General features: G+C 64.0%; 1 protein-coding gene across 11 annotated transcripts in view; it reads right to left on the bottom strand.

The window, feature by feature from the left end:
* ABR (ABR activator of RhoGEF and GTPase) overlaps positions 1-12,733 on the bottom strand; it is a 97,605-nt gene that overhangs the window by 43,992 nt on the left and 40,880 nt on the right. For 8 of the 11 annotated variants that reach the window (XM_030537121.1, XM_030537122.1, XM_030537125.1 and 5 more), the window contains exon 2: positions 9,203-9,387. In XM_030537121.1, coding sequence (XP_030392981.1) covers positions 9,203-9,387 — 185 coding nt within the window. Of the gene's footprint in view, positions 1-3,582; positions 4,070-9,202; positions 9,666-12,733 lie in introns of those variants that run through there. The other 3 variants (XM_030537128.1, XM_030537129.1, XM_030537131.1) reach the window with 3 other exon arrangements.

Below are 12,733 nucleotides of genomic sequence, written 5' to 3'. Positions count from 1 at the left end.
CTGGGAAGAGCTGGCTTTGCTGCCCTCCCTCCTCCCAGCACCGTTGCCAGGGCTGCTGCGGGCTCGGATATTGGCCCTCCCCCACAGGCCCCTCACAGGGCGAGGCCCACAGCCGCCAGGTATGTAATGCTCATTGCCGGGTCTGGGCCAGCTGCCAGTGGCTCACTGAGCCCCGCCCCCCCGGCACGTACCAGCACCACCCTTTCCCTTCCCCGGGCTCCCACCGCTGGCGCCTGGGCCGGCGCTCCAGCAGGGCTCCCGTCCTCAGGCCAGGTCGCAGTCCAACCCTCTTCCCATCCCCTGCACTCGCCCTGGGCACAGCCCACTGTCCAAGGGGCGGGCGTGCCTCAACACAGGAGCCGGGCTACCCCAGGGCAGCTTCTGGTGGCCAGCCTCCCAGCTTCAGCAGCCCCGTGTGCCCCCAGGCCCTGGGGACAGCCTCAGCCCAGGAACCTGAGGCAATAGCCAGCAGCTACCATGTCCTTAGCTGTCGCTGGAGCCTCCCAACCCAGGGTGGTGAGGGGTGGGCCGGGTCCATGCCCAGAGGGCTCTCTGGCCATCAGGATCTTCCTGGCTGGCCCAGCACCGAACAGGGCAAATGGCGAAGGCCGGCAAGGAGGGGAACGCACAGGAGAACTGGCAGTTTGTACCCGTACGCGGGAGGAGTGGGACAGTGCCCAGCAGGGTCCCCGTGGCAGCCCTCCATCACATCCCCACCCCATGCTCCACCCAGGCCAGCTCCCTCTGCCTCGCTCTCACGCCCTCCTCAGCCAGGATCCAGCTCTCTGCAGGGCTCTGAGCCCGAGCAGCACCCCCCACCCCCACGGGTTCCAAGGGGGTGAGCAGCTGCCATGGCAGCCCCCAGAGCCAAGGGCCCCTGACCCCACAGAGCCAGGCTGGGCGAGTGATTTCTCAGGGGCTCGGCGCAGTTCACACCTGTCAGCATGAAGCTGGGGCCCCCGCAGGGAGCTGTGCTGCTCCCAGTGCCACTTTCCAGGTGAGGCCCTGCACGGGAAGAGTCCTAGGAGCCTCCCACCAGCTCCCAGGTGCTAACCCTGGTGTCCCGGCCAAACGCAGTGGGACCAGTCTGGTCTGGACTGGCAGCGATGCCATGCATGGCCATATGCAAAGCAGAAGCAGCTGCATCTCAGCCCTGCCCTGCCGTCATCAGCTCTCTACCCCGCACTCCACATGCCTGGAGAACCTCAGGGCCCCCTGGCTCCTTGCCCCTCTGCAGAAGATGGGGAGGGGCCTGCAGCACACAGCCTAGCCCCAGCGTGAGGCAGGGTCAGGGCTGCTGCAGGGGCCGCTCTGGAGGGCGCTGTAGGGTTTGCAAGAAGGATGATTTCCTGAGCTCAGCCTGCGAGGAGTCAGCGACCTTTCCCCCCTACCCCCCTTCGGGCTGGATCCAGCATTTGGCACCAAGGCAAACTCTTCCCAGGAGCTGCCTGGGGCCCTCTGGCCATGCAGCCTCCCCCACATGGCCACAGGCACCCCCCTGAAGCAGCAGCGTAGGAGTTTGGCCTTCAGGGTGCTCCCGTGCAGCTGATGGCTCCCAGCCAGGACCTAAGCCTTCCCCAAGGGAGGCTGGCATGGCAAGGGTGATGCATGGCAGAGCCTGGTGCCAGAGGAGCACCAAGGAGCCGGCTTCCCCAGCTCCCAGGCTGCCTTGCCTCAGCCATCACTGCCCTGCAGGCAGAGGGGCCCATGGAGCTGGCCCACCCCAACACCCTGAGCCTGGAGCTCAGGAGGGACGGCTGCACACCCAGCCCAGCAGGGCCCAGGGCCCAATCTGCCCTGGGCTGGCACCAGCGGCTGCTGTTGTGAAACCCACGGGATGCGGCTGGTACCACTGGAAGCCACGGGCAGGAAGCGCTAACCCACTCAGAGGGGCCTGGTTTGGTGCAGGCCCCAGGCCACCTTCCTCCCCGGCCATGAGGGAGGGCAGCGCCCCTGCTCTGCGGGTGGGGGCCTCACTGCCCTGCTGATGAGGGGGAAGCTCCGTTTGCTGATAGCCAGATACTCCTCCCCTCCACGCAGCACCCTCTGCTCCCTCTGGCCGGGGGGCCCAGCTCCCGGGGGGGAATTATCAGTACCCAACGGACGGGCCTGGATCACTGCCAGGCCCGTCTCCCAGCCAGGCAAGCCCCATTGCACCTGCCTGTGCCCAGCGCCCTCAGCCCCTCCCCGCCCCCAGACAAGCCCTGGGCCTTTAAGGCAGGAGCCGGCTGAGGCCAGAGCTGTTTCTTGTGGGTTTTTAGCCACTGATTAGTCACAGGCTCTTCCTGCTTCTCCGGGGCAGCCCCAGCCCCGCTCGGCTGCCCACCAGCCCCGCTGCCCATGCCAGGACAGAGCAGGCGAGCACCAGCCTCAGCTCTGGGCTCCAGCACCGCCACAGGCCCTGCCCCACAAAACCTGGCCAGGGCCCTACCTCCAACAGGCCGCCCAGGCAGGCAGGGCCCGCAGCACCGGGCCCTGCCGTCCCCCCGGGGGCACAGGAAGGACAGAGGAGGAGTGGAAGGGCGAGCAGTGGCTGCTCCCACTCCATAGGAAGGTCCAGAGCCTGCGAGCCCCTGGCCCTGGGACCAGCAGCTCTGGCCCTGCTTTACTGAGGGCAGCAGCCAGCACTTGGGGACATGCCCAAGGCCACACAGTGCATCCATGGCAGAGCCGGGGCTCGGAGCAGGAGCTGGCTCAGTGCCCTTCTGGAGGAGGCAGCGAGAGGCCTGTAAGGCTGAGCAGAGACATTGCTGCCCAGATACATAGAGACCCCCAGCTCCACGTCCAGAGGCCAAGGCTGCAGCCCTAGGGCCCTGCAAAGCCAGCAGGCCCTTTGCCCCGTCCAATGCATCCCACCAAGGGGAAGGGCTGCTGGGTCCACTGGCACCAGGGCTTGGCTGGGCTAGTACCGCATGGCAGGCCTGTAGCCAGGGATGGGATCTGCCCCCCTCCCCTAGTCATCAGAGCCCTAATTGCTGCCCTCTGAGGGAGGCCAGGACAAGCATGGGTGTCACCGTGCCAGGTTCCCTGCTCTGCCCCCCAGCTTCGGCCCCAGGCACCCCCAGGCTCCCTGCCCCCCCCCAGCCTCAAGCACCCCCAGGCTCCCTGCCCTTCCCCCCAGCCTGGCCCCAGGCACCCCCAGGCTCCCTGCCCTGCCCCCCCCCAACTCCAGATGCCCTCAGGGTCCCTGCCCTGCCCCCCAGCCTCGGCCCCAGGCACACGTCACTGCTCTGCCCGGATTGTGCACTAAAAGCTCCTGCACTGAGAAATGTGCCTGCCCCCTGCCATGGCAAGGACGGCAGGAGACAGAGGAACAGGCACCACGGCAGTATTAGAGGAGGACACTCCACTGCCTCTGCCCCCAACCTACAGCCCAGCAACTGGGGCAGCTCCCCAGGCTAGGGTGAAATGCTACGGTGCCCAGCACCCACCACAGAGGTGCCACGAGCCCCCGGTGCCACGAGCCCCCGGTGCCACCCACAGGCACCGATGACACACAGCTGGCATTGACGAGGACTCCAGACGCACCCCCCCCAAGCCCAGCTGAGTGCCGCCCTCTTCCCCAGGCAGATGTGTGCCCACCTTCTCGGAGGCCAGAAAGGGAGACCCCAGGCCAGGGCTGGTGGGGGTGCCTGGCTCCGAATCCTCTTCATCCTCCAGGATTTTGTCCAGATACCCTATGGCCTCCTCTTCCTCCTCCATGGCCCGCAGAGCAGCAGGAGGCCAGAGGGCACGGCCCGCAGCTCCAGGTGGGCCTACGCCAGCGGGCCAGCCTGGCCCGATTCAGCCCTGTGAGCTGGCTGCAGCCTGCTAGTGAAAGGAGCCATTACGGGAGTCCTGCCTGCGCCAGCCAGGGCAGCTTGGCCCCAGGCTTCCCGGAGAGGAGAGGAAACCCCGGTCCAGGCAGCCCTGAGCCTGCACAAGGCTGTGGAAACGCCAGGGCTGTCAGCACAGGAGTGAGGGGCCAGCCCGGCACAGGCTGCTCCGACCTGCTTAACCCCTTCCCGGCCCCTGCCGTCTGCACTCCTCCAGCCAGCCCCGCTGCTCCGCCCTGCCTCGGCTAGTAATGCACAGGAAATGAACGTCTTGCCTCAGGAGGGGGGGCCGCTCCCTGGCGGGTGGCCAGCGCCGCGCGCAGGACCAGGGCTGGCGGCTCTCTAGAGCGGGAATCTGCAAGGCAGGGCGAGCGTTTGGGGAACCAGCTTCTCCACTGTGAGCTGCCACAGCCACAAAGGGACAAGGGAAGTGGCGTCCGGGGGGGAAGTCAGGCTCCACACGCTCTGCTCAGCCCTGGAGCTCTGGTCACACAGTTCCCCAGGACCCAGCCTCAAGCCACACACAGCACAGGCTAAGGGGTGATGGACAGTCACACCCCAGCATCAGCCGCTGTCTGGAGAGGAACCCCGCTCCGGAGTCCACAGCACTGTCCCACCAGCCCTGCCCGGGGGCTCTCTCCTCCACCCCACCCCACTCCTGGGCACAGCAGCGGCGGAGCAACCTGGCCCTTGGCACAAGGGCGTTTGGGAGGGACATGGTACAGGATGGGATGGGGACGGGAGAGCGTGAGACAGGGTCACTTGGACCTCCCCCTTCAGGGGTTCCAGCCTCGTGTGCAGCCTGGAGGCGAGCACTGGGCAGGACAGGATCGAGTAGCCAGGTAAATCTACAGGAAAGTTCTGGCCCACAATGTGCCTGGGCAGCCCTCACAGCCAGGGAAGGAGCCTTGCAAACCTAGCCCCGGTACCCCTCCATTCCTTCCAGCAGGGTGTTGACTCTGAACCCTAATGATGTGATCAGTGTGGAACTGCTCAGCCCCCAGCCAAGCTGAGGCAGACCCCCCTCCTGCTGGATGTTGTGGCAGATCCTGGGATGGGGAGTGCAGAGTTCAGTCACTGAGGACCCTGCCCCACAGGAGGAAGGAGAGACAGCTGCCTCCTGGGTACCAAATCTGCCTCTCGTGCCTTCCTGAGCGCCCGCAGCACCATCCAGCCCCCGCCCAGCTCCCCAAACCTCCAGGGCCCCAGTGCAGTGGCTGCTCAGGGCTGAACCCAGCAGCACAAGGATCACACAGGCAGAGGGCAGTGAACATAACACCAGTGCCAGGCACTCTGGATTGACAGGACCAGACTGGGGAGGGAGCAGCCTCCCGCATGGACTGGGCACACCGGGCCTCAGCTGGCCACCAGGAACAGACTAGGTGGAGCAGGGTGGGGCTTTTCAGGGAGCAGGGCAGCGGCCAGAGGCTCCCAGGGCCCTGCAAGCTGGCTGTGGGCTAAGGACGTGGGGAGGGAGCTTCACCGCCTCAACTCGCCCCCTAACTCCAGGAAAAGGGGAAGCGAAGGTTGACAAGCTTTGCATGTGCAGCCCTACTGTCTTCCTCCACCGCAGTACTGGGCTGGGGGCGGGGACTGACCAGGACACACTGGGGGTTTCCAGAGTCCATGCCTGGCCTGTGCCCTTGACAAAGGTAAGGGCCAGGACTGGGCTTCAGCCCTAGAGAAGGGAGGTGCCCCAGGACAGGCCCCTGTGCACAGAATTCAGAGAGGGCCAGGCGTGGGGGGAGCCAGTGGGAGATGGTTGGGTGGGGGAGGGGCAGTTCTCACCCAGAACCACAGCCCCCTCCTCTCCCTGCGCAGCAGCCCAGCACACGGAGCCCACGCCTCATGTGCCCCGTGAGAGGAGGCTGCCCCTGGGTATTCGGGGCAGGAGGAGAGAGGCCATGGCCCAGCAGCATTGCCTGCCTGCGCCCCACACACTGGAAACAGCAACGCACTCAGGACAGGGCTCAGGGCCCGTTCACAGTGCCTCGAGCCCAGTAGAACAGGCGCTCCTCCCTTCCCAGCAGGGCTGAACTACCCCTTTTGTGCAGGGTGGTCTGCCCTCACCCCAGCTGTAGGGGACTGACACACGCCAGCTCCCCTCAGCCCCTCGCACAGCCCCCTCCACCAGCACCGGCCGCAAAGCACCCAGCCCCACTGGAAACCCCTTTCAACCCCAAATCGCACCTCGCATCCAGAGTGATGACAGCCCAGGGGCTCCCCCCAGCTGGGGCTCCTCTTGACTGGCCCCACAGAGAGGGGCCCTCGGGTCCCCCTTCTGCAGCTGTCATCGCTCTGAGCCGAGCCCGCGTGGGAACAGGAGAAGCTGAGCGCGAGTCAGCTGCCTCCCACTGGCAGATCCCAGCCGGCCCAGCCAGCACGCAGGCCCTGATTCTGACGCTGGGGAGGCAGCTGCGAAGGGTTAAAGCCACCAGCCACAGCGTCTAAAGGGCACTCGGCTTAGCCTGGAACTACCCGACCACAGATAATGGGATTGAAGGCAGCGCCAGCGCTGGAGCCTGAACGTGTCCAAATCCCATTAGCACCGGGACAGTTGCAAAGGGAGCACACAGCAGAGACTCCAGCCCCAGCTAGGCTCTCCCACTCAGCAGCTAGAGAGGGGCAGACCCCGCTGGATGCCTCCCGGGGTAGGAGGGGCCAGAGCATAGCTGCCAGGAGAGCAGGGCACCCATGGGAGCAGATCTCCAGCGCCTGTGCATCCTACAGGCTGGGGCTCTGGGGGCACCCATGGCACCATATGCTGGGAAACAGGCCATGCAGCTTGCCCCTGCCCTTACCTCCAGCCCCCTGGTGCCAGCCATGAGATCAGGGCTGGAGCACGTGTCCCTTGTGCTGTAGCCATGCCAGGCAGGCAGCAGCTCTGCCCAGGGGCTCTGCTGGGCACTGTTCCCTTGGGTGTAACCAGGAGCAGGCTGTCCAGTGTGGGGGCAGGGCGTCCCCGGGATAGGGAATAACCTGAGGCTTTGTCCTGAGACACCCAGGCTCAGCAGCTAGCCAGCTGCACCCAGCCAGGCCCAGCACAGCACGAGGCAGCTCCCGTACCCAGCCACACCCAGGCCCCACAGCTCGCAAGCAGCTCCCCACCCCTCCAGAACAGCCAGCTCCTGATGTTATCGGGCAGCGCCCACAGATCAAAGAGAAAGCCCACGCCCCGGCCCACGTGTGTTCAGCTTCCTACTTCCCGCATTCGCTGGCTGTGGCAGTGCTGCCCACCCCGGCTTGCTAGCCACAGCCCCCAGGCTGTCCCCTCCAGGACCTCCCCACAGGGCCCCTTTGCCAAGTGCTGGCTTTAGTCCATGAGCCGTGTGGGGAAGGGAGAGCACCATGCCCATCTACAGACAGTAATGCAGGGCAATGCCGGGGTTCTGCTGAGGGGCAGCCCCAGAGAAGGAGGAAGAGACGATCCAGGCCCGGAGCGACACCATTCTTCCCACACTGGGGAAGTGGAGACATCCACACTTGGGACATGTCATTGAACCCAGCCACAGGTCCCTGCTCGCTGATGCCACCTGGTGGGGAAACAGCACCAGCCAAATGACTCTGGCGGAGCTCCGAAATCCACAGGCAGGCAGGGGCTGGATTGGATTCGATCCTGCTCATTCCTGATGCCCCTTGGCACATGCCACCATCTGCCTTTCCCTTCTGCAGCTGGGCAGTTTGGGGTCTGGGGGTGTAGCCAACCAAGGGCTCCCCTGTCTTTCTTTCCTCCATCCAGCCTGGCATCACGCCCCCACCAGGCAGGGGGCTGGGAGGCAGTCACACTTTCGCATTCACTCCTGTTCCTTCTGGAATTAGATCTGAACCCTTCCAATGAGACAGAACCCAGCCTTTCCTGGCACTGTCTTGCCCTGAACAAGGAGTCCCAGAGCTGGTATACAGGCCTCTCTGCCACATGCACCTCACGGCACGGCCACAAGAAACTGATACCCTCAGCCTAGCATGGCCTGAGGAACAAGTCCCATGCTCCAGGGCACAAGGGACCCCACTGCTGCAGGGTCAGGAAGGCTCTCTCACCCCCTCCATGCACTCAGCACTGGGCAGGGCTTCATATCATGCTAGAGCATCAGGCATTTGCCCTCCAACTCGCTGCCAAGAAGGTGTGTGTCAGTGCCAAGGAAGCCAGGAAATCAGGCTGCATGGCTTGTTTGCCAAGAGCCATCAGAGCCCCCAGAAATGTTTGGGAAGATACACGTCACACCCTCTGAGCCTCCCAGATGCTGGCACTGCCCAGAGCATGGCAAGAGGCCCCCCAGCCAACTCTCCCCGTTTCTCAGGGTTTCCCATACGCAGAGACACTCCGACCACGGCTCTCTCTAAAAGGTTTTTTTTTCTCCCAAAAAACGCTGTCTTGAAAATTACCAGAAGCCTTCAACTGGCCCAATCCCACCCTCTGTCAGTAGATGGCGAACGCAGCCCATGAGAGAGGACAGATGTGCCCTGTCAGGGAGCTGCAGCACAGAGCCGGGAAGAGGCACAGGGGTCCTGCCTGAGCAGCTCCAGCCACAGCAGCAGAAGCCCCCCACCCCTGCCCCACTGGCTCCCATGCCAGGCCTGACACCACACTTCAGGGGTCAGGAAAAGGGGGGCACATGGCCACTACCCTGTACCCCTGCCCTGTACCCCCGGCATGCCCAGCCAACAGGCATGACTACCCCCCCCCAAACGGCTTTGTCCCCGAGTCCCTATCAACTGAGGCAAGATGGGGGGCAGAGAGCGGTTCCCACTCCACTTCAACCCCTGCTGGCCCCAGGAGGTGTCCCATAGCTCTGCAGAGAATCCCAGAGCGACTCTAAAGAGCACTGACATGCAGCTGGTTCTGGGGTGGAGAGCAGAAACTGGATGCCCTATACCATGCACGGGGGAAAGGCCAGAGACTCCTGCACATCTCTCCTCTGCTCTGCCAGTCAGACTCCGCCCTGCACAGTCAGCAACGGGGAGGGCTGGGAGGCTGTTGACAGCCTTAGGAGCTCTGCAGCAGCTCCTCCTTCTGGGGATGGCCCTCTTGGCAAGCCGCCCTCGCTCTTCACCACAGCAAAGCACCAAGGAAGAGACGGGCAGTGGCACTAGCCAACTGAAGCTGGATATTCACCCTGCCCTGAGCCACCAAGCTCCAGCCCGTGCTGCTCAGCCCCGAACGGCTAGCAAAGGAGCAGCCAGGCAGCTCAGCACCCCTCCTCTCAAGCCAGGAGAGGAGGACAGGGAGAGTGGGCTGAGCTGGGGGGCCAAGAGGGGACTATGAGGGAAGGAGGAGCCAGAGAACTGGACCATTCCAGCTCAAGCGACACCAGGTCCCACGGGACACAGAAGCAGCGACAGGCCCATGCTGGGCGGAGTTCCAGCAGCACCATCGTAAAGCCACCTACCCCAGTGCCCAGGCCGTCGGTGGGTGTGGGTGAGACGCCATCCCCGCTGTCCTGGCTGCGGGCGCTGAGCTGCGGCGACATGGTAGGTGACTCGTCGATGTACGGCATGGTCTCCGAGCCCTCCGGCGGCACCTTGGGCTCCTCATTCCCCTCGGCATCGTAGTCCTCTGCCCCGTAGTTGAAGTCTGCCAGGAGGACGAGGAGAGGCCGGTGAGTGTCTGCCACCAGGGCACCCAGGGAGGCATAACGCACCGGGTGCTGCCGGCCCCTCGCCGCCATGGCACCGCCCAGCAGGAGACCCCAGGTGGGAGAAGGGGCTGGCCAGAGGCATGACATCCAGGGGCTAAGCCATCAGACATGTGTCTGCCCCCAGATGCTCCTCCCCACTGGGGAGAGATGGGAGCTCAGAGCCTGCTGCACCCTGCCTGCTGCACCATCTTGCTTTTTATAGGGGCTGGGGGCAGGGCTCCCAGTAGGTGAGGTCACTTCCCTAGCTCCTCCCCCTTGTTTTGACTCCAGCAGCCAATGGGTGTGTGGCACCAGGACAAGGTGGGAGCTGAGACAGAGACTGATGTTTAATAGGAAAAACCCTTTTCCACCAGCCCCCCCCTCTCCTGCTGCCACTCTCCCTGCAGCTGGGCAGGGGCCTTCTCCTGGCTCCGTGGGGTCCCAGGGCAGGGGCGTGGGCACGGGCACTTGGCCTGGGGGTGCTTCTGGCTCTAATCCCCGCACGGCACTAGAGCCAGCAGCATTGGCACCGGCTGCAGAGCCCAGCAAGCAGCGTGGCAGCAGCTTTCCTGCCAGAGGGCAGCAGGACCCGGGCGTTGCATGGCTTGATTTTAGGGCTGCTCCGGTCAGGCGCTTGGCAGGAACTGTGCTCGGGAGGAAGGGGTCGGCCAGGGCTGGAGGGTCCTCTCAGCACCCCTACCCCAAGGGTCAGCAGCTCCCCGGCACCTCTGCTTGTATCTGATAATCACCAACCAGCCCCCTCCACCCTGGAGAGTCAGCCACTCCATGTGTCACGTACACACATACGCTGGCACCACCCCTCCCCACACCTTCCCCCCTCCCCAGCGCTAGTCCCCAGCCGGCTCTTTAACTCATGAGGTGCGAAGGCCCCCTCCCCAGCACAGCGAGCCACGGTGGCCCCTGCCATCCCCTCCTGGCCATGTTCTGCCCAGCCAAGCCCACAGGCACCCCCAACACACAATTAACAGCTGAGCACTGCCCTAGAGGTTCAGGGCCCGGGCTCCGCCAGCCACCCTGCTGCAGGCTGCAGCCCTCTCCCTGTGCCGGCAGGGGCAGGGGCACGGCTGAGCAGGGAGTGGAAGGGGCAGCGGCAGGGGGCTAGGGAGCCAGCGATCCATGTGAGGGGAGGGCTCCGCTGGAGCCTGCCCCATCCCCATAGCAGAGGCACCCAAGCGAATCTGTCCTCTCTGTCGTTAGATGCTTGGCAGCAATGAGGGTGGGCCTGGGTGCCAGTATTCCTGGGCTCTGCCACTGACCCGCTGGGTGGTGTGTGTAAGTCACTACGCCGCCTGCCACTCCGTGCCTCAATTTCCCCTCTAGGTCATTGTCCCCCTGAACCTCAAGGGCAGCTCTCCACACCCCCCTCGCTCTTCCTCCCAGGCAGCCAGCAAGGGAGCGCTGAGCCTCTTGGGCCTCTCGGGCCTGCCTGTCCCAGCCACCCCCTCCCTCTATCACTGCCAGGCTACAGCCGGAGGGACGGGGCCAGGCTGGGAGCAATGAGCTGCCTCTGCTGCAGGTGAGGGTGGGGAGGCCCAGGGGTTGGCTCCTTTCTCCACAGGCCACAGAGCTGGAGATGGAGGGGCAGCGCTGGCCTGTTACCATGGAAATAGCAATGGCCTCAGCAGAGGGAAGAGGCAAATGGTGGGGTCCTGGTCCCTGTGGGGACCCTTCCTGACGCCACAATTATATGGAGCTATACCTATCTCATAGAGCTGGAAGGGACCTTGAAAGGTCATCGAGTCCAGCCTCGTGCCTTCACAGCAGGACCAAGTACCATCCCTGACAGATTTTTGCTCCTGATCCCTAAGTGGCCCCCTCAAGGACTGAACTTGCAACCCTGGGTTTAGCAGGACAATGTTCAAACCACTGAACTATCCCTCCCCACAAGCACCCTGAAGCTTAAGGCTGGGTGCCCCCCCCACGCCCCTGCACTGAATGTGCTCAGCCCAGAGCCCCCATGTGAAGCCAGGCAGGGGCAGAGAGCCCCCCCAACACACACACAGCCCCCTGCACTGCGTGTGCTCAGCCCAGAGCCCCCATGTGAAGCCAGGCAGGGGCAGAGAGCCCCCCCCAACACACACACAGCCCCCTGCACTGCGTGTGCCTAGTCCAGAGCCCTCGTGTGAAGCCAGGCAGGAGCAGAGAGCCCCCCCCCAACACACACACAGCCCCCTACACTGTGTGTGCCTCGTCCAGAGTCCTCGTGAAAAGCCGGGCAGGGGCAGAGAGCCCCCCTAACACACACACAGCCCCCTGCACTTTGTGTGCCTGGCCCAGAGCCCTCATGCAAAGCTGGCTCACTCAAGCCTCACAGCACCACGCTCAGCTGCAGTTAATATTTCATTGCAATTTAATATTTCGAGCTGATAAATCTTTAACTCCAAGAGGATTTTAAAGCCCTCCCGAGTCAGACCCTGTGAGCATGAGCCAGGGAAGAAGAGGGCCAGGAACAAGCAACATTGCTGGACCCCAGATAGCCTGGGGAATCATGTACCCTCTGCCAAGAGACGGGAGGCCAGTGCTGGAGCCATTCAGAATAGGTCTGGGCACAGCGGTGGGGGCAGCCCAGCAGGACGGGTCTGTATGGGACACAGGGCACGGCCCAGAGCGAACCCGTAACTGACCTCATCACAGCTCAGCAAGCGACCCAGCGTGGTCACAGCCCGGCAGCCCAGCCCACATTGCTCAGACACAGAAGGGTCCCTGCTGGTCTCGTCCTGCTAGGTCTGGCGCCTCTGGCTCTGGAAAGGTGTGTGTCCTCATGCATGCGTATACACACACTCACATGTGTGCACATGCAGGCACAGCACGGCAACCTAGGTTCCCACCTCATTAGCATGCTCCAGCAGGGAGCCCTCCAATCTCCTCGGAGCAGCAGGCCAGGCACCGGACCCAGCTGCTGGCAGTGCCATGGCAGGCTGTCAAGGGAGCAGCCGGGACATCCAGCCAAGCACATGCTCCTGAGTCACCCTCATTAGCACGGGGTTCCCTCCATCACACCCACGCACACACTGTCTCCCAGACTGCTGGACACGGCGCAAGAGGCTGGAGGATCCCCCTGGCTGCATAGTGTGTGGGGAGGGAAAGGAAGGGGTACTGCTGCACTGTGCACCTCCCTCCCCACCTCTGCATGCACACGGGTCACACATGCTCAGCACGGAGCCCCTGGAAACGTCCTAATCCATTCAGGGTCCCTCCCTGCTACTGGCACCGTGCAGGGCATGCTGGTTATATACAAAATGCTCTAGCACATTACATTAGCACATCCCTACTTGTGGCGGC

Source organism: Gopherus evgoodei, chromosome 17, assembly GCF_007399415.2.
Source record: "Gopherus evgoodei ecotype Sinaloan lineage chromosome 17, rGopEvg1_v1.p, whole genome shotgun sequence".
In the NCBI taxonomy this organism is placed as follows: Eukaryota; Metazoa; Chordata; order Testudines; family Testudinidae; genus Gopherus; species Gopherus evgoodei.
This window is presented reverse-complemented; position numbering and strand designations above follow the sequence as displayed.